General features: G+C 37.3%; 2 protein-coding genes across 2 annotated transcripts in view; both read left to right on the top strand.

The window, feature by feature from the left end:
- LOC107557990 (CTD small phosphatase-like protein 2-A) overlaps positions 1-7593 on the top strand; it is a 12058-nt gene extending 4465 nt beyond the window's left edge. The window contains exons 2-13 of the mRNA XM_016241588.1: positions 980-1188; positions 1268-1406; positions 1865-2011; positions 2973-3191; positions 3273-3360; positions 3443-3554; positions 3638-3724; positions 3830-3892; positions 4921-5000; positions 5185-5311; positions 5398-5493; positions 7487-7593. Coding sequence (XP_016097074.1) covers positions 1003-1188; positions 1268-1406; positions 1865-2011; positions 2973-3191; positions 3273-3360; positions 3443-3554; positions 3638-3724; positions 3830-3892; positions 4921-5000; positions 5185-5311; positions 5398-5493; positions 7487-7552 — 1410 coding nt within the window. The 5' untranslated portion in view covers positions 980-1002 and the 3' untranslated portion in view covers positions 7553-7593. The remainder of the gene's footprint in view (positions 1-979; positions 1189-1267; positions 1407-1864; positions 2012-2972; positions 3192-3272; positions 3361-3442; positions 3555-3637; positions 3725-3829; positions 3893-4920; positions 5001-5184; positions 5312-5397; positions 5494-7486) is intronic.
- Positions 7594-9825: 2232 nt separating this feature from the next.
- LOC107557980 (S phase cyclin A-associated protein in the endoplasmic reticulum) overlaps positions 9826-22388 on the top strand; it is a 133173-nt gene continuing 120610 nt past the window's right edge. Inside the window, exons 1-2 of the mRNA XM_016241578.1 lie at positions 9826-10161; positions 20542-20659. Of these exons, the coding sequence (XP_016097064.1) occupies positions 9988-10161; positions 20542-20659 (292 nt within the window). The 5' untranslated portion in view covers positions 9826-9987. The remainder of the gene's footprint in view (positions 10162-20541; positions 20660-22388) is intronic.

Here is a 22388-nt window from a genome sequence, read left to right as displayed (position 1 = left end):
CAACGTGCTGAAACACAGCAACTAAACCCAAAGAATGCACAATGTTTTATTATAATAATGTTCTCATTAGAATGTTATATACATGACATTCCCAATCATAGTTATTAATGTTGTGCACTGCTGTTTGGGCTGCGTGTGCTGAGCTAAAGATGATCACCGGTAAACTGAAGCGCTCTTTTAACTTAACCAAACGCATTCTATATGAGATAAATCAGATATACATCAAATAAACACAATATTACAACGTACAATTGCACAAAAGGCTGCAAACGAACAGCGCGCATCTGAAGTGTCTCTGAAGGAAATAATGCATTATTTATCGGCTTTAAGATATCAGCCAAATTTTCTTATCAGGCCGATACCGATAACAGAAAAAATGAGCATTTATCGGCCGATACCGATATGGTGGCCGATATATCGTGCATCCCTAATTTTTTATAGGGATTTTTGTCATTTTTAGTGATAGGATAGTGAAGAGGGGGCAGAGAACAATTGAGCTAGATTTGAGTCTGGTTGCCTACATAAACGTCACCATTGAACTTGTTGGAGCATGTGATTGTTCACTACACTAAGTCCAAAATGTATTGCTGAATATCTATTCCAATTAGATAATCTCACAAATCCCAAATACGCAAGAGCATCTGTGTCAAGGTTTGCAACCAGGTTTGACCCATCATAGTCAATCGTTTACGGTGATATAATTCCCCATCGAGTGGGTGATGATTTCCCCGTCATTTTTGGCACTCTCAAAGAAAGCCCGTAGGGTGCTGTGGAGACCTTTCTTGTCAATGGCACCAGGGGACAGATCTGATTGTTTTCCTTGAGTTGCCATGACTGATCTCCGCAATGGAATTTCCCAACAGCCGTGTTGGCAGCTGAAGTGCTACTAATGTAGCGGTGATGAAACTTATGCAAATACGCATGGTGCAGCTCTGTGCATTTTTTTAAATAGTAGATTAACTGTTTTTGTCTTTTCCAGTCTTACATGTGACTTTTGGGACAATGAGGCTGAGAGTGCGTAAGGCATCTCAGCAGCGGAGCACCACCCCATCCGCCCGGACCGCCAAGACCAAGAGGAAGCACTCCGAGGTGGAACACACTTTGTCCTCCGAAGACGCCAAGATGCAGAAGCGAGACACGGGTATTTTCTCCACCATCAAACGGTTCATCAGAGGCAATGCTGTCAAGGTTAGGATTTTAACTTGTGTTTGAGATGACTTTGTGGAGTCAAAAGTGGTTTGGTTTCAGCTGTGTTTCTTAATGTCAGGTGGAGCAGTGCACTCCTGCTAAGAGAAGCCGTGTAGACTGCGATTCGGACAGTAATCTGATCACATCCACTCCGACAGCTGGGAACCTGCCCAGCAGAGCAAACCCCAGAACCCGCAGGAAAGGCCCTGTCAATGGAGGTAAGAGTGCTGACCCTCACAGATAATCAGGATGCTGCTCCTTTAAAGGGATAGTTCATTCAAAAATGAAAATTTGTCATCAATTACTCACCCTCAATTTGTTCCAGACCTGTATGAATTTTTTTTCAGTTGCTGAACACAAAAGAAAGTATTTTGAAGAATATGGGTAATCAAACAGCTGCCAGTAGCCATTGACTTCCATAGTATGGAAAGAAAAATACTATTGGAAGGCAATGGCTACGGTCAACTGTTTGGTTACCAACATTCTTCAAAATATCATCTTTTATGCTCAACAGAAAAAAGAAACTCATACAGGCTTTAAACAACTTGAGGGTGAGTTATTGATGATAACATTTTGGGATAAACTTTCTGTATGTGAATTAAACATTGTTGTGAGTAGTTATGCCGACTGCCCGCATTCTCTTGGTGTTGAATGTTTCTCATTTTCTTCTGCTCAGATACCATGACAGGTCAGAGTAAACCAGTGAAGCCCAATGGGAAGCTGGAGGTGCAGACGGAAACTCCGAGCAGTCCGCCCCGCACCACCCTCCTGGGAACCATCTTCTCTCCTGTTTTTAGCTTCTTCTCACCCGCCAACAAAAACTGTAAGGGACTGTGAACTCACTTGATAGCTTATAAATGTATGCACTTAAAAGACACTGAGTTATTATCATAATAAAATGTAGTTAGTTCCGCCTATTCAGACCTTTTGATGTACAACATTTCTTTTTTTTTAAATCACATTTAAAGTCATCATGAACTCAATATTGACCATATTTATTTTCTTTACGCCCATTCCTGGGGCCGGATTCACAAAACATTAAAAAGAAAATTCTTCTTAACTGCTATTTTCATCCTCTTTTTTTTTAAACAAGATTAAAGGTAAGAATTTCAATCATTACCAAATTTAAAAATGATGTTATGAAAGAATCTTAAGAATGTTCTGAAGACATGAAATTGAAATTCAGAAGTCACTGAATTTAGATTTAAAAAATTTTTTATCTGCAAGTCTTTGCCAAGAATTGCCAAATAATCAGCACTGATTTAATGCTGGCTAATTTAAAAAGTTACAGCACTTGAAGATACATTTGGAAAAGCATGTTTGTCATTGGGAAACACAATGATGCTCTGAAAAAGCCTTTCTTGATTCCCCCCCCTCACTATTCTAATCTGAATTAGAAATGTGTCACGTATGGAAGTAACGTTGGTTGTAAATATGGTTTCATGTTGCCTTTAAAAGAGGTCCAGCGCTCACATGACCATAAAACCAAATGAAGACCATCAGAAGTCACATCAAAATGTCTAAAGAAGCAAATAGAACTAGTATTTCTGTCATAATATAGCAGAATTAAAATTTCAAACGGCAGCATTTCTGAGCTGGAGCGACTGCTGTCGGAGACCCTAAGGTTCAGGTGCAGCCATCTTATCGGTGGCACCTGCTGCAATATGAATCCAGTGAACCAAAACAATGCATTTACCAGCAAAATTGCAGCGTTTTTTGTTCATTCTGAGCTCTTTCTGTTTTCATCACGCTGTTAAACCGACTCTCTCTCTCTTGTCCTCCAGCTACGGCAGGCTCAGATTCCCTGGGGCAGTCGGTGGAGGCTGAGGAGATCGTGAAGCAGCTTGACATAGAGCAGCTCGAGGAAACCCCGACCAGCACTACCACAGATGGCCGAGACCTGACCTTTGACCCTGCACTAAACCCTAGACCGCTGCCTCTCATAGACACATCGGTAGAGGAAGGAGAGATCGTCACAGAGGCTGATATGCCACCGCTAACTGGTGAGTGTCTGGGATGTTGTTGTTTTTTTTTAGCTGTACCACTATTTAAAGTTGACAATCCTCATATTTTCTCTCGGTTAGCCGTAGGATCCAACAGCAGTTATCCGAATGTCCCGCCGTCACCTCCAGCAGAAGGGACTTACGAAGAGGACTGGGAAGTTTTTGACCCGTGAGCCAAATTTCTACAGGTTTGATCTAAATAACCTCAGTATAGCCACATGCTTGTGTGCTAACTTGCCTCTGTCTTCCAGTTATTTCTTCATCAAACACGTGCCACCCTTGTCTGAAGAGCAGCTCACCCGTAAGCCTGCACTCCCTCTGAAAACCAGGAGCACGCCCGAGTTCTCTCTCGTCCTGGATCTAGTAAGTTGCCATCCATCATTAGTCTTAGCTTCTTAATGCAAGGTGTTTATGATGCAAAAATTAAGGTGCCGGTTTTATTTTAGGATGAGACTTTGGTCCACTGCAGCCTCAATGAATTGGAGGATGCAGCCTTGACCTTCCCTGTGCTTTTCCAAGATGTCATTTACCAGGTACAAAAGCCCTCTCAGTGATTCAAGTTTTGTACCTTTTTTTTTTTTTTTTTTGCACTGGTTTATATGTAGCTCTAACAGTGGTTTGCTCTCTTATTCCTAAAGGTGTATGTCCGGTTACGGCCATTCTTTAGAGAATTCCTGGAACGCATGTCTCAAATTTATGAGGTGAGTGAGGTTTTGTTTAGTTTTTTTGTTTAAACATTGTTTTTGTTTTGTTTTTAATACCATAATTCAGCTGGCATGTTTATTCATTCATTCAAAAAACATACAAATGTGTGTCCCATTACTTTAATGCAATAAAGGCACAAATCCAATAAAATGTGTTAATTATTATCTAACAAAAAACTGCACATGAAAAGTACCAATCAATACATCAAGCACTACAATCTGTTGAACTGGTTGGTTTCATTTTTGAAAGTGTTAGATTATTTATATATTATTATGGATTTTTTTTTTATTTGAATCGGCTTTTTATTTTAATTTGTTTAATTTTAAGTAATTTTGTTATGTGCTTTTCTTTATTGACCTTCATCAGTTTTTGTGTTTTTTCTTTTTCTTTTTATTATTATTTCAGTTTTAGTTGATTTATTTCCAGGTAACAGTTTTAGTGCTTTAATTTGACCCTATTTCAGTTTGTTGCCAATGCAACATTTATGAATTGTTTAATGTTTTCAACATTTCTTTTTCTTTTAGCTTTATTTCAATTAACAAAAGTGCTTGTAGATTTAGTCAATGATAATAACCCTGTGGAAAAAAATAAAAATATTTGTGGAGTCCCACATTTTGCATGCAACCCCTTCCACTTTGCACAAATTACAACCATTTATATCCGTTACCGAACTTGATCAAACAAGTTTTTTTTTTTTTTTTTTTTAATTAACATGTTAAATAAGTTTCCCATAACTTCAAACCAATGTTTGGTGCCAATTATCTGGCTATTTCTAAGTTTTGTTTTGTTTTGTTCTTCTGTCTTGTCTTGTTTTTGTTTTCAGACAAATCAGATTTTTGTTGCAAAAATGATTTCAAAGTGATAATAATACATTTGCATAAGAGTCCTCTGTTGTTGGTCCTTCATGTGCGTGTTCAGTCCTGCTTTTTTTTTTAAATGTTCTAACTAATGAATATCCTGCCAATGATGTGATCTACTGCTTTCATTTATGACTGGCAATAATGTAACCTTGAATTATCTGCAGATTATCCTCTTTACTGCTTCCAAGAAGGTGTATGCTGACAAGCTGCTGAACATCCTGGATCCTAAAAAACAGCTGGTTAGGTCAGTTCTCAAGCAGGTGCCCTCTCAATATAAAAAGTGACTTTTAATGGCATTAAAGCTGCATGTTTCCTTTTCCACTAATAGTGTGTAGGTGTGATGGGAACAGATGTGTGTCTAGATTCTCAGGTTGTAAGATGTTTTAGGTGAGTATTAAGCTCAAAATATCTTTCCTCTGGTATTTCAGGCACAGATTGTTTCGCGAACACTGCGTATGCGTCCAAGGCAACTACATCAAAGACCTTAACATCCTCGGGAGAGATCTCTCCAAGACGGTGATCATAGACAACTCACCTCAGGCTTTTGCCTACCAGGTTTGTGAAGCCGCCTTGAGTTTCACCTCCATTGAAGTGGTGAGTTATTAGTATGTAAAGCTCAGGATGTGTTCCTCTCATTGCAGCTTTCCAATGGGATCCCCATTGAGAGTTGGTTTGTGGACAAGAATGACAATGAGCTCCTAAAGCTGGTGCCGTTTTTGGAGAAGCTGGTAGAACTGGTACGTGCGTCTTGTCTCTTGAGTGTGCTGCTTTTGAAGGATAATATGCTTTATTTTCAAGATATTGTTTTAGAAATACTTTCTCCTATACTAGTTTAATCTTTGGAGACACAAATATGCCATTTGCAAAAATCCAGGGTTTTTTATTAGGATTTCTTTGCAATTTAATTCTTAGAAATTATCATTGAAAATAATAATTAAAAAAAGAATACATTATTTTAACTCGGACACACCCTTTCTTTAAAATAGTCTATTTATAATACCTGTGCTTTTGATTAAAAAAAAATTGTTAACAGTATGTTTTTGCTATGCCAATTTATGAGTATTTCCCAGACTTAGTATCATACCATTATAAATGTCTTTTTGTGAAGACTATACCCTCGTTATGAGATTGATTTTAATTTTTGTTTTTAAATAATAAAATTTACTTTTATATGAAATTATTTTATTTCTTTGCCATTTAATTTTTAGAAACAATGGTATAACAATAATTTATTATTATTACTATTATTACTCAAAACACACTATCATAATTTTAAGACAAAAATATTTTAAAAAAAGAGAGGAAAAAGCCTTTTAACAGTAAACATTTATTTACAAAAGTATTATCCATATTTAATGTCATACATTATATTGTCGTAATGTAAAGACTATACCTTCATTATGTAATTTTTGATAGCAAATACTTAAACTAATAACAAAACATACTTACAGTCGCTGATTCAGAAGCGCCAGATTGTCATAGCAAAGTCGGAATTTACCCTTTTTTTTTTTTTTAGAAATAGCCTTTGTGCACAGCCAGCCTTGTACTCGTCCATAAAATGCTTTTCACAAATTCGAGCATCTGTGTTGTGCTGTTCTGTTGTAAATAAATCTTAACCAATGATTCCTAATTGCATCTTCTTCCGGAAGGCCAAATAAAGTGCTTTTGCTCTCGCACTGAAACGCAGCGTCTCCCTGATATGGCTGCATCAACACTGCTGCGGTTCCTGAAACCACGCCTTCTTTGCGTGCACATTTGGGCGGCATTATGCTAATATTTCCACATAGGGACGTAGACATGTGGGGGCGTGTTAGAACGAGCTGTTTTAGGTAGGCGTGGTTGACTCTTAACTTTTATAAAGAATATCTTTCCAGATCTTCAAGAGAAAGGAAAAATTGAAATCGCATCATATGACCCCTTTAAGATACCAGCATGATAAAACACTCAATCAGTTGAATGAATGACTCAATGACTCACTCATTAAGTGATTTACCGCCACTTACTGGTAGTTTAGTTGAGAAGTATGTTGAAAAGTATGCATTTTCCCCCTCAACATTTCTTATTCGTATATTCATAAATGCATTTAAAACAATCTCATAACATTATTTATTGGAGTTGTAGCTAAATTTAATTATTGTACTAAATCGCAGAAACTTAGTACTTTTGTCTGCTATTCCCCACTCGGTGAAGTAACGTGAGGGAGCAAACTAGTTGACGTTAGCTAGTTAATTAGCCATGTTATCTGCCTCGGTAGCAAGCCAAATAGTATTTATTTCAACACTGAAACAAACGGCGGATGGGTCTTGATCAGGGGTGAAAGAGGGAGAAATGAAGATGACACAGATATGTAGTTTATGTATGACCTGGAAGTATTTATTTAGCGATCGGAGCTAAAACGTCATCTGTACAGAACATCATTGTGTACGGAACATGGTTAGTCTACGTTACCTGAAAAATTCGACTCTCACTGACTGCTCGCACCAACCGGAGGAGGAGGGGTCGTGTGACTCGTTACGCTCTTCGCTGCACACAACTGAGGAACGGTATAACCGAAAATTTTAGTGGTTTTGAAACCGTGACTTTTTTCAAACCGTGGTATACCTTGAAACCGGTTATCGTCCCATGCCTACACTGCACCTTTAAGTTCAAAATAATTTTACACTCATGTCTAAGGTGTCATTTACAACTATCTGTTTTTGTTGACATGGCATGTTTGTGTTTTTGTTCCAGAACCAGGACGTTCGGCCGCACATTGTGCAGCAATTTCGCCTGCATGACCTTCTACCCCCAGACTGAATGCCGCAGCGAAAGATCATTTCTTGCCAGCCTGACTGTTTTTAAGCAGTAGGGATTTTACACCATGGGGAAAGGAGAATTTGCCACAAACTCTTTGCCATAAGGATTTTAACTACAGACTTTGCCTACATGGGCGTCATTTTATGTTGGGTGGGAGGGAGGGAGGGGGTTTTCGGGGCTCTGGACAAATGTTTTAAAACAAATGACTTGATGTATGCATACGTTTTCTATACACACTACTGATGGCTTACTAACATTTATCCATGTCAGTCCTAATTTGGAGATTTTAACTTCCTGTTCTTAGTTTGTTTTTATATACAAGTATAGATGAAATGTAAAATACTGTGTGCTTTAAATTGCTTTTCTGTGGGAAAAAAAATAATGCTTTGTCTCTTTCTGAAATGTCTGGTAATTGTAGCACATGAACTAGCTTAAATCACTGCATATCTGCTATATTCTGTGTTTCCCCCCTCATTCCGCCTCTCCTGCGCTCCTGCTTTGGAAACTGTTTTAGGAATTATCATGTACAGCTCTACCTACCTCTGAAGGGTAGACCTTCCGTTTCATTCAGTGTTACCCCAATGTTTTTTTTATTTCCATGGACATTAATACATGATTTTAATGTATCAGAATTGTTCGAATTGGTTTTTCTTTGTCATTTGGGAGGAAAGCATCACATGTGGTCTTGATTAGTTAGTTTTATCCTGTTCAGATGAATGTTTTTAGTTCTAACTATAAGCTCATCATTACAGTACGTATGACTGATGATTTTTATTGTTTAAGAGGAAATGAGACTTGAACTGAGACGTTAGGATTTGGGGGATCTTTAATAGCAATGTCTCAAGTTTTTGAGAGAATTGGTCAATTTTAACTTCTGGCAGCTCTTGTCAATTTAGGTAAATATTTTCTCAAAATGGCAGCTTCTGTTCTGGGAATAAGTACATGTCAATGGATCAGTTAACTAGATTTTAATATAAAAAAATGCAGTGGATAAAATTAGTATTTTGATTGGATGTTTGTGTGATTGCAAATGTCTGTTTGTGAATGACGAGGCCTTTGTTAAAGATGGCTGTAAATGCAATGACTATTTCAGTGTAGCTTTTGCAGCACACATGAAGCAGCAAGAAAACAATCTTAAAATCTTTTCAGATTATGTATAATTTCAAATGTATGTGTTTTTCCTGAAATAGTCTATATATATATATATATATATATATATATGCGTGTGTCAGTGAAATTGAATTTCTTATTGGGTCCTGGACTTTGGTTTCATGTAGCTTTGACTATTAAAAACAACAGCGGTTTATCACTAAAACCACATGCTGAAGAGGTCATAACTGAAACATTAAATTGGCTGTTTTTGCACATTAGAAAGTTGCTTTTACTCTTAGCTGTTTAAAGGTTTTTGTCATTTTAAAATGTATTTCAAAGAGATGTCAAGTTCTTAGTGATATATTTAAAATTGTAGATATAATGGTTAGATTTAAAAGTGAATAAAGGTAGTTTTAATACTTGCTTTAAATCAAAATCTACAAACAGAAAAAAAATCCTTCACCGCAATATCAAAAGTATTTTTTTTAATAATTAAAAGTAACAAAATCTAAAGTGTGTGTGTGTATATATAAATATTACTGTTCATATATATATATATATATATATATATATACAATAATATAAGTATATGTTTAGATTATGTACAATTATTTTATAATATTTGTATTAAGTATACCATACCAAATATAATTTATATTAAAATACATACTGACTTAGGCCTAAAAATCACATTTCATCGTTACAATCATAAATAATTTTGTGCCCAGAGTGCGAAAATAATTACTTTTCAGTATTTACATTATCTCTAAAAAATAAATTATTTTATGAGAGACTTTATGGTTCATTTGCAATCTACTTTTCAACTGTTCTATTATGATGATTAATGATTATATTATTGTGATACTTTATTGACTTTACATGTTACATCATGCACTTGATATGGCATCGCCATATTGCAGTTTTATGTTTGTTTTAAAGTAATTTTAAAACAGAAAATTACAAAAAAATGTAGACGGAGTTAAAGTCATTTTACAGTTTTATGTTGTTGTTTTTTATTCTGTGTTGTTAGTCAGTGGTCGATCAATAACATGTTCTCACTATTATGAAAACGATAACATAAATCATCGAAAATGATGTATTATTTATTTAAGGTAGCTGTTTTGGCGGGAACTGTCACTGCGGTTACCATGGTGACGGTCTGCGCAGGTGAAGTCCGCGTCATCAGCCCGGTCCTCCAGTCCAGCGGGTGGCGTCACAGTCTCTCCCGCGCTCTGTGTGGTCCGTGAGTGTTCAGTGTAAAAGAGGAGGAGGCCTGTTTAATTTCTCGCCCTCTGGTTGCGGAGTACGCGTCCGCTCAGAGTCGCTCGTTTGACATCGGGCTCATGTCGAAGGACGGCCGGTACGATGGGCGCCGTCGCGGCGTGGGTCAGCAGCACCGGCTCGGGCTGAGGTCGGGTCAGAGCGGGGACGGCAGAGACAGATCGGCCAGTAACAGCTCTGGATCATCTCATGGAGGAGGGAAAGGCAGGAATACGCCCATCAACATCGCCCTAAAGGTAACAAACAACAGCTGTCTCAAAACATAGCGAGCTGCCTACCTAGACAGCATTTTTGGGCATCACAGGCGCTCTCTGAACGCCCAGAAATGCTGTCAGAGCATTACCCTAACAGAGTTACTATGGGAGCAGTGCTTTTCCTTCAAAACAGCACAGTTGCTACAGTTATTGTTGCTACAATACTAAACTGTGGTAAAGTTTTGATGCCGGCTGTCATTCTGAACGCTTCTTACAGTGTATGCGTACTTGTTACGGTTATAACACTGGATCTGTCAACACAAATGTTGTCGGGGTAGGCAGCAGTGTGCTTAAGTCTATATGAGCTTGTGCAGGTGTGATCCACTCACATGGATTGTGATATAGTGTGCGTATTCTCACACACCTGAGGCAAGAGAGTGTATTTGCTAGTGCTATATTGTGTGTCTTATTGTGACCTGAAAGGTTTCTTTTGTTTTCCGTAACATCAGATATTCAGGGTATTGTGGGCAGTCATAATTTGTCAGCCCATAATGGATCTTAAAGACTCAGATGATGAACAATACAACATGCAACCATAACATTACACACAACAGAACATAACAGAAAAGTACCTCGCATGAATGTGACAAAATAACTGTAATAAAATGCAACATGTTTACATGGCATTACATGACAGTAACAAAAACACAATATAATATTATTAGTGGTCGGCCAATATATCGCCAAGGCCGATATTTGCCTTTTTTTTTTCCCCCAAGTATCGGCATCGGCCGATAAGTTTTTCTGTTTGGCCGATGCGACTTTTTTTTATTTTGAAGGCGTTGAGAATGGCAGCGCCTGCGCTCACAGTTTAACAGTTCTATCTGATACGGATGGAAGTCTGTCTACTACTAATTAGGGCTGTGCAATATATCGAAATATCGCAAATTTACATATCGCAGTATGCATATCGCTACAGCTTGCAATATTTGGGGCCATGAACAAAAGACAAAGAGAAAACCACTCACTGCTCTTACCTAAATAACTTTTGTAGTTTAAATAAGAATCGGTGCATATTGAATTCAAAGAGTAAATACTAAGCAGTGTTTTATTTTTCCTTTTTATTATTTAGTTCTTAAACTCATGTTAAAATGACATTTTTATGTAATGCTCGAGTAAAACGCATACCGTTCACTTTCAGAAGGTTTTTTTTTTTTTTTTTCCATTTTTTTTTTTTTCGTTTTATAAAGACAACAAACAAACAACCTGACCCCCCTCCCCCACCCCAAAAAAAAAAAGCCAGATGAATTTATAAATGATAAAAATGCCTAAATACACTTTCAGAAGTTGTTGTAGGGGTGCTTTCTTATTAGAATCAGAATGAGCTTTATTCACCACTTAAGTGTGCGCAAACACAAGGAATTTGTTGTTGTTTTACAGGAACTCTTGGTACATGCATACAAATAACCATATATATATATATATATATAAAACACAAGATAGTTATAGAAGTTCACAGAACTGACTCAGCAACAGCTGAGTAAAACGGTTTCATCTGAGCATGTGGCACTTTAAGCATTATCGTATCGCATATCGAATATTGCATTATTTAATGAGTTATCGCATATCGCATTTTTCTTCAATATCGCACAGCCCTACTACTAATTTAGAACTGTTATGTATGTGTGTGTGTATATATATATATATATATATATTTTATTAGGCAAAGATTATAATACTTTCTCGTTTACCGTCACCATTCAGCAAATACGCATTTATATCGTTTAAACGATATAATTTATAAATTAAATCTTTGAATGTCTAATAAACATTTCATTTCACAAACCTTGCAGAGTTAGTTGAATCCAGCTGTAGGATCTTGTGAAGTGTGCATTTGGTGTGTTACCTTGGCTTTATTTGGAAAAAATATGATTCCCAATGCACACAAACTGCTCATCTAAAGTATAAGTATGTTTATTTGACACATTTATTTTTTAATTCATTTTAAAATGATTAAAAATGTCTTAAATATTAATTAAAATAAAAATTCTATCTATCTATCAGCTTTATGTTGGCCATCGGCCACCCTGCTCTCTTAGATATTGGCATCGGCTGTCAAAAAACCTATATCGGTTGACCACTAAATATCATATTAACGGTACATAATATTAGCATGACAAAAACATGACTACTTAAGTAATATAATTCAATATATAATTTACATGACAACATACCGTATTGACCCGAATATAAGACTTTTTTTTTTTTCTTGGAAATGCATCTGAAAAAACGCGGTCGTCTTATATTCAGGGTCTAGAGTCTAGACTTTGACATGTCAATAATACACCCACAACAATAGGTGGTGTCAAATACTCATCAAACGATTGTGCCATGAAATGCGTGTTGTAAAGATCGCAAGTAAAAACTAAAGAAAAAGAAAACCTTACAGCTGCATGAGTCGTGACTGTCATGTTAGCCTGATGGGACCAAACTCCCTTTGTGATTTTAAAACGTAAGACAGTACTCAGATTTGAAGACTACAGTAAGATTTAACTTCTACTGTTAATACGATTTTGGTAGGCTACTATTAGAGGGATAGCCTAAATGTCCTAATTCAGATGGGCAACCTGTTTTTTTTTTTTTTTTTAATGGTATATCAAAAAGTGTATATTTTTTAAAATGTGATTGTTGGTACATTTTACCAGTTTTTACCATGCTTTCATAACAAAAATTAAAATAGGAAAAATATGCAATATGAAAATAATTGAAGACAAAATGTGTTTTAATGAGAAAAAACTAGATTTGTTTTTTAAAAAGCTTTTTTCCAAGAAGTACATCTGGAAAAATGGGGGTCGTCTTATAATCAGGATCGTCTTATATTCGGGCCAATACGGTAATACAAAACAGTAATATAATGCTACAGAACATGACATAACAGTAATATAACTCAACATGACATAACGACACATAACAGTAACAGTGCAAAATAACATTACCATAACAGTACACAACATTAACATGACATCTTAACAAGTAACAACAGTGCCACCATGACATAACAACATAACGTTAACATGGCGCCATAGTATTACAATACATACACAATGCAACATTACATTAGCATTACAGTACATAACCTGAACATGTCAACATATTACATAACAGTAATACAATGCAACATAACATTAACATAGCATTAGCATAACAGTACATAACGAGAAAATGCAGTAAAAACTATATGTAACTGGTATTGTAAATGACTAGATCTTGCATCCAATAGTTTTTTATTATTTATTTATTTTTACAATTGCATGGCTGCTTTTCAAATAAATAAACCCTTAGACATGAAATTATTGGGTCTAAATGATTTTAATATGTGAAAAAAAAGAGAGCACAGAGACTTCAGAAACGCCCTTCAGGTCCTAAACCTGATCTACGTGTCAGTGTTTATTTTGCGATTTATGACCGTCTGATTGTAGTTTATCCTGCTTATTATAAAGTTGCTTGACAAATAAATACATGATGAACATGGAAGACTGAGACAGAACTTGAACTCAGGCATCAGTTTGTTGAATTAATTGATCTATAATGTTGTTTTTACAAAATGTGAATGTAGAGGGAAAGAGTTATGGTAAATATTGTCTGTGGAACCGGGTTTGTCTGTTTCCACTTGTTTAGACAGCATCAGCATCAAAGTGGTAGTAGTCATGAATTTGACATTTTCATTCTTTTCACGCATGTAGAATTCCCAATTCAGAAACTGGAATTTTAAAATGGAGTTTTCCAGGCCTGAAAAAGTTTTTGAAAAGCAATTAAAGGTCTTAAAGTATTGCTGAGCATCTGTTTCAGTTTTTTTTTCCAGGTTTTTATTTTTTTTGCTAATTAATGCACGCGTCTAATGTAAACAACTATTCAACAATCTTCGGTTTGTTTAATATTTGAGAGCAAATTACCTGAGCTAGTTATTTATCAAGCAACCAACTGTTTTATTCCAAGTACACTTACTCATTTTTTTCATTGCTAAATCAATGTCAGATTGACAAAATTGACTGAAAAAGCAGTTTACTTATTCAAGCTTTAATGCACATATTATAGTTATGAACCCGTTGAAATTATATATATATATATATATATATATAAATTTTTTTATATTTTTCATTAGTTAAAAAAATTTAATAATGTATAACATAATTCGTTTACAAAATGGTGAATGTTACATACTGACCTAAATCGTGTTGTCTTCAAACCGTAGATATTTTTGCACGCTGTCATCCTCGCGGCTGTGTCTGCTCCACATCTTGTTACCGCGTCTCTATTGACATCTATATCCCCAGTGTGAGTTACGCACCGCCGAGCTCCAATCGGGCATTGAGTCTGCGTCGTGTCCAATGCAGACGCGCTGACACACACAGCCCTGCCGCCTCCAGCACATGCTGGACGAGTGGGCGGCCTGCCGTGTGCACATGACTGCACAGAGAGAGGAGCTCTGCACGATACTCGGCCAAGCTGTGGAGGGTGACTACGCCGCAAAACAGTAGCGGCAGAGTTGCTCTGCAGCCGAGACGTTGCAGAAAGACGGTCCCTATGGCCAGGAGAAGTCCGTCCTGCTGATTGGCAGAGGAATCTTGCAGGAGTCACATTCAACCACGGGGCTATTTTTGGTCCAGCTGTTAAACAACAATGACAGGCTGTTTGTGCAGCGGAGATGCTGGTTAAGGGGAAAAACAGGTTGCCATAAACAAATTTGGTAGCATGTCAGGGCCGGATATGGATGAGGAACCTGCTTACAGACTCTACTTCTACTCTGTACGTACCTTCTGTTCTCTTCCCATCATTCTTTCTGCTTCTGCGTTTAGATGCGCTTGAAACTCTATCCTTGCTGTGGCTTGCAGCTCTGTTATTCATCCTGAAAGCAGTTCTTTGTAGCTGGACGTCCTTGTTTTGCAGTTCTGAGGGGCTCGGTTCGATCTAACTCCAGTGACCTCGGGTGTCAAGGGGCCTGCTGGTGATTAGGTGATTAGCTCGATTCGTCTCACGCATACATGGAGCACTGACCTGAGATCAGATACACCCTTCTCACTTTTACCTTGGTTGTTTTGCACGACGGATGCCAAATCGGAAACAGTTTCCCCCCTTCTGCCGAGATGCACAACAAATGTAGACTCCGGCCTTCTGTTGCCAGTCAGCTACCAGAAACCTGGGGAACCCAGAGTAAATATTTACCATCCAAACACCCTGCTGCGTGTCTTTTTTTAATTTGCAAAAATTGTTTGTTTCGCAATCTCCAAGCCTCATTCATGCTTATTTTCTGACCTCTAGAGAGTAAAACTGTGTAATGAAGGCTGTTGTCATTGGCTAAGTAGGTCAGTTGTGTATTTAACCCTGAGGACATGAGATAGTGGTAGGGGAGGACAGTACAATGTTTATGCATGTGTAAAAACCAGTGAGCCTTATTAAATATTCTTCTCTGTGAGGGAATGTGACAGACGGAACAGCTTTGCGTTTGTGTAACAGTGGCATACGGCCAACAAACAATTGAATAATTAGCTATATGCCAAATTATATATTTTTTGTTAGATTATTATATAAAAAAAATTATCAAAGGACTGTAACCCATTATATAGAGTGGCTAAATTTAATGTTTTGACAAATGTATTGACAAATTTGAGAAACTGAAGTCATTGGTTTTGAAGTCCAACATGAAATTAAAATGGATAATGTCAAGTTAGCAAATTTTAAAGAATATTCCATGTCCAAGTTAAGCTTAATTGAAAGTATTGTGCCATATTTGTTGGAAGAAAAAAAAAAGAGATTTGTCCTTCATTTTATTAAATTTTTTTAAGTTGGAATAAATTGAAAATTAACCTAAATAATTTTTTAGAGGCATGTATATAGATCTGGGGTGCGTTTCCCGAAACCTTCTTAACGCTACATTGTTCTTAAGTTATACCTTAAGCTGTACCTTATCGTTAATACGTATTTCCCGAAACATTCGTACACCGTGTCTACACCGTATGTGACAGTTATTGCGCCGCAACAGCTTGTGTCTGTCTACACTGGACGTGATAAAGTGACCATTGCAAATCATTTGAATTCTGTGTCAGTATGTCATAAATAGAACGAGGCATCAGTTTACTGTCAGGGATTTGTGGTGTCGTTTCGTGCCGCACCGCATCCAGTGTAGACAGCATCACTGATTATAATGGGTTCTATCATTTTGTCGCGCCTGCCGCGTGCGGTGTAGACACAGTGTTAGTTAAGTATATCTTCTGTAAGTCATACGTTCGTAAGGTTGGTCTGGACCAGTCTTAGCTGTACACTGTAAAAAAAATGACCTGTTTCAACTTAACTTAAGTTCAGTTGCTGCCTTAAAATTTTAAGTTAAATCAACTTAAAGAATTGCTCTCTTTAAGTTAATTTGACTTTACAGTATGTTTCAGCTTATTAAATTGTTCAAAAAAGTTTTAACATAAATTTTCTAGTTATGATAATGTAAACTTTATTGTAGAGATACAGATAAATAATATACTACAACATTAGTTTGAAGCAACATTTAAATTGTATTTTTTTTTCTTGCAGTGTTTATAAACTGATTTTTAATTTTAAAACAGTACACAACCTGCCTTTGCATGCTAATGTGTGAATGCCGGTATATGAATACAACAAGGGCACAAAAGTAGCAAAAAACTGCCAAGAAACTGTTATATAAAGCTGAAAATATACTCGTAGCTCATGGGAAACAACCACTGAGGCAAGCTTGAAAAAATAAATAAATGTCAATTACAGTCCTTTTTTTTCTTGAAAATTTTAAAAGAAGTCCTGCAGTGTATCTTCATAGTCTATTAGGAGGCCAGCTTGCATGCCCTTTTTGAGTGTATGAAGTGTTTCACCATGAGCCTTTAAAATCAGAAAATAACAGTACAAATTACAAACAGTTGGTTAATCTATATACACTGATAAAATTCAGTATACACAAATACTTCATAAAAGTGTTCAATATTTTGAATATCAAAAAAGTGGTGGTATAATGCAGGGGTGTCCAATTGTGCTCCTGCAGAGTTTAGCTCCATCCTCAATTAAACACATCTGAATCAGTTACCTAAGGTCTTACTAGGCATACCAGAAACTTCCAGGTAGGTGAGTTGAGGCAAGCTGTAGCTAAATTCTGCAGGAGAGTGGCCCTCGCCACGTTAATAAATAGTAGCAAACATGGAGGCGGCCGGGTAGATTGTTGGTGACCAGTTAAATCGGAGATGTGGCGGCGGTTTAGCTTTCCAACAATTACAAATGAAAACGGTGAGGTGGCAACCGACAAAACAAAAACTTTGCATAAATACACACACAATTTTATTAAAGTGGTCATATGATGTTGCTAAAAAGAACATTATTTGGTGTAATGAAATGTTTATGCGGTTTAAGCTTCAAAAAACACATTATTTTCCACATACTGTACATTATTGTTTCTCCTCTATGCTCCACCTTTCTGAAACGCGTCGATTTTTACAAAGCTCATCGGTCTGAAAAGCGAGGTGTGCTCTGATTGGCCAGCTATCCAGTGCGTTGTTATTGGCCAAATACTTCAAGCGCGTGACGGAAATGTCACGACCCTTACCATGCTGTGATGCCCTGTCCGGCCGGAGCGACGATTCAAAAACATTAAAACCCATTATAAACGAGGCATTTGTTGTATCCAGTGGGGACATAATTACGAATTATAATGACTTATACTGTCTTTTTACGCATTGTGTTGCATCGCGCCGCATAAACATAAAACCATGTCTGCATTTGTGATCGGAGAAATGACAAACAACAAGCCCTACTCTACACTGCCCAAAAAACTCAAAAAAGAACAGCCGGCATTGTAGTCTACTCTCCCAGGTTAACCACTGATTTCTAGTTGTGTCCTCTTTTGGAAGGCCAATCAACGTAGTTTCGGTTTCACAACTAAACCGCATCAAACACAGCGGCCTTGAGTGAGCGGCGGCGGCCTAGAGTGAGCAGAGGCGGGCAGGCTTGAGAACGGCGTGGCCGGCGGATTCGACAAAGGAGCGTCCGGCGGGCTTGCGGCAACCACATGTGACGACCCCGGGCTGGACTCCGCTTCGTCCACGGTGAAAGCCGTTCCAGCGATCCACAGCGCAAAGTTGATGTATTTCCTCAGCGACCAGCACGGATCAGCTCTAGGCATGACGAAGCGGATATCGTCCTCTTTTGGAAGACCAAACAAAGTAGTTTTGCTTTCACAATGAAACACAGCACCTTCACGATGCGGCGGCGGTGTCGGCGGCAACAACAATACTACAGCGAGAATAAAAGTTCTTCTTTGCATGAATATTTGGGTGGCGTTATGCAAATCTTCCCACATCGTGATGTAGATATGTGGGGGCATGTTAGAACGAGGAGTTTTAGGTAGGTGTGGTTGACTCTTAACTTTTATAAAGAATATCTCTTTGGATTTGAGACTTTAGTCTTTGCAACTTTACAGATCTTCTTTATGCACCAAGAGCTTGTAACACTCCAAAGAGAAAGGAAAATTTTAAATCGCATCATATGACCCCTTTAAAGGGTTAGTTCACCCAAAAATGAAAATTCTGTCATCAATTACTCACCCTCATATCATTTTAAACCGGTAAGACCTTCATTCCTCTTTAGAACACAATTGAAGATATTTTTGCTGAAATTTGAGAGCTTTCTGTCCCTCCATTAGCAGCAACGCAACTTCCACATTCAAGGTCCAGAAAGATAGGAAAGACATTGGTAAAGTAATCCATGTGACTCCTGTGGTTTAACCTCAATTTTATGAAGTGACGCAAATGCTTTATTTACAATATAATATTATCCAAAGTTTGTTCACGCTACAATGTCAACTCTCGCGTGAACATAACACACATGCGTCGTGGTGCTCTTGTGAGCATGTTGCAGATCAGTATTTTCAGCGATAAAGTATGTTTTTGCTCAAATAAAACACTTGCCTTGCTCCATAAAACTGGAGTCACATGGAGTACTTTAATGATGTCTTTCCTACCATTCTGGACCTGAATGTGGAAGTTGCATTGCTGCCTACGGAGGTACAGAAAACCCTCGGATTTCCGTAAAAATATTTTCATTTGTGTTCGGAAGATGAGCACTGAAGATATATCTTAATGTAATTAATGACAGAATTTTCATTTTTGGGTGAACTAACCCTATAACAGGCCAAACCACACTGACCAGTGGTTGAGGATTCATGTATAAATGGTGTGCAATAAACATACCACGGTTTGTCTTCCTACTGGTGCTGCTGATATGACGTCGTTGAGTAACCGGTGATCTTGGCATCACTTGTGCTTATATTATCACCCCTGGCAAGTCATATAAGGAGACAAGAAAGAAGGTGTGAATTAATGGTACTTATTTTAATGAAGAATGCTGGACTGAATAAGCTCACTCTTACATAAGAGCACTGCTTCTATCTGTGGGTGTTATTATGAAAAGGACAAGGATATCTTCTGTGGCCACTTTATAGCTCCCCCTTTTTTTTTTTTTTTTTTTTTTTTTTTCTCTCTCGATTCAAATATTTTTATTTGCTTCAAGTTAATGGATAGACTCAGGTTTTCCATATTCATGGATAATCTGGAAAAAGCAAGATATGTTTGTGAAATTTTGCGAGTCCGTACAAAAGTTTGTGCTCAAAAGTTGCTCTAAAAATGTGTGAATGGTGTGAAATAAGCCTTTTAAAGGAGTAGTTCACCCAAAAAATAAAATTTGCTGAACATGTATTCACCCTCAGGCCATCCAAGATGTAGATGAGTTTGTTTCTTCATCAGAACAGATTTGGAGAAATGTTGCATTATACATCACTTGCTCACCACTGGATCCTCTGCAGTGAATGGGTGCCGTCAGAATGAGAGTCCAAACAGCTGATAAAAACATCACAGTAATCCACATGACTCCAGTCCAACAGTTAATGTTTTATGGAGCAAAAAGCTGTGTGTTTGTAACAGTTACTAGTCCTCTATCCATAATATTCCTTTCAAGAACGGATGGACTTTTTCACTGGAGGAAACAACATTATGGATTATGAACGGTCCAGGATGGTTTACAGCATTGATGCTCTATTTGTTTCTTAAACACACGCAGCTTTTTGCTTCACAAGACATGAACTGAAGGACTGGAGTGGTGTGGATTATTGTGATGTTTTTATCAGCTGTTTGGACTCTCATTCTGACGGCACCCATTCACTGCAGAGGGTCCATGGGTTGGCAAGTGAGGTAATGATAGATTTCTCCAAATCTGTTCCCATGAAGAAACAAATCCTCTACATCTTGGATGACCTGAGGTTGAGAAATGTTTCATTTTTGAGTGAACTATTCCTTTTATTTGTGGCACTTTCTTCTAAAATGTTTCCCCCCTAGTTACACTTGGTTTTTCTTTTTGCTACAGGCCTCTTTCCAGCGGTCCAACAGCCATGACAAGGTGAGGAAGATCGTGGCAGAGGAAGGCCGGGCTGCTCGAAACCTCATCGCATGGAGCGTCCCAGTGGAGAGCAAGGAGGAAGAGGGTTAGATCCATTCAAACACACTCATGCATGCATATAATAACAAATGCTGACACTGCATTGCGTTTTATGGTAAATAGGGTGTAGATCTTGGAGTAGCCACAACAAGTTAGGGAAAAAACATCAAATAAATGTTGGGATGCCTGTGATATCCAAGATTTTTTTATTAGAATAATATTAGCAGATTTTTATCAACACTTCTATTCAAAAGTTTGGGGTCAGTAAGTTGATGTTTTTTTTAATGTAATTTTGAAAGAAGTCTCTTATGCTCACCAAGGCTGTGTTTATTGACAAAAATACAGTAAAAACAGTAATTTTGTGAAAAACTTTTATATTTTAAAATGATTGTTTTTCTATTTGAATATATAATTTTTAAATGTAATTTATTCCTGTTATCAAAGCTGAATTTTCAGCATTATTACTCCAGTCTTCAGTGTCACATGATCCTTCAGAAATCATTCTAACATACTGATTTGCTGCTCAAGAAACATTTATGATTATTATCAGTGTTGAAAACAGCTGTTTAATATTTGTGTGGAAATTCTATGATGAATAAAAAGCCAAAATATTTCAAAGCATTGTATATAGATGCAAGTCCAAAGCATTTATTTGAAATCAACATAGTGTCTTTCCGGTCATTTTTGATCAATGCATCTTTGAATAAACGTGTTTAAAAATAAATAAAATTAATAAATGTGATGCATTGCTCTTTCTTGCAGTCACAGACAGTCTCACATCCCACAGGGCTCATCGACCATCAGGCTACCACTTAAAATGCATCCAGCTTTGTATAGAGCGTTCATTTGCAAAGCAAATGTGGGCGATGAACAAGTGCTCCAAATCTGTCATCCCCTCTCTTTTACCTGGAGTTACAGTACACTCTTTGGCATAGAGAGTGTGTGTGTGTGTGTGTGTGTGTGTGTGTAAGCTGACCCAGATCCTCTGTTTCACTGTCAGCGCTGACAGGTCACCACAGGAGTCTTTTGTTAGTTGGGGACTGCAGTATGTGTTATGTCCGAGCAAACACAATTCACCAGTGCCTGCATTCATCCTGCGCTGTGACCGTTTCTGGATCAGGGGTTGTAAGCCTAAGAGTACACTTCATAGTTAGAAGTGCTGATTGAAAATCAGTTTTGTCCCCTTATATCCTGATAAAGAGGATTATATTGACTAGAAGAGGCTGATCCTGAATGACTACAGAAAGCTGATCCTGTTCTTATAGTGAAAACACAATACAGGCCCTGATCCCAGACCAGTTCTAATATTCAAAGATACTTTATGAAATCAAGCACTGGCTAAAGATGACTTTTAACTTGAGGTAATAAAACGAAAGAGTGTCTAGGTTGTATTTCAACCCTGAAAGTAAATAAGGAAAAGGTTCCACCTTATATTCAGTGGCCTTAACTACTACAATGTACTTATTGTGTTCATATTGTATTGCAAAACACTTTTGCTGCTATTGAGGTGGGATACGGGGAAGGTTAGGGACAGGTTTGGTGGTATGGGTAGGTTTAAGGGTGGGTTAAGGTGTAAGGGATTGGTCAATGGTGTAATTATAAATGTAATTACAAATTAATTACATGTGTAAAAAAAAAAAAAATCATGTACAACAAATAATACTCTGATGTTAATTACTTTATCATATAGTGAATATGAAATGTATGTCATTAAAAAAAAAATATATATATATATATATATATATATATATATATCATAATAATAATTATTTGTT

The sequence above is a fragment of the Sinocyclocheilus grahami genome, unplaced genomic scaffold, assembly GCF_001515645.1.
Source record: "Sinocyclocheilus grahami isolate Dianchi unplaced genomic scaffold, SAMN03320097.WGS_v1.1 scaffold627.1, whole genome shotgun sequence".
In the NCBI taxonomy this organism is placed as follows: Eukaryota; Metazoa; Chordata; class Actinopteri; order Cypriniformes; family Cyprinidae; genus Sinocyclocheilus; species Sinocyclocheilus grahami.
This window is presented reverse-complemented; position numbering and strand designations above follow the sequence as displayed.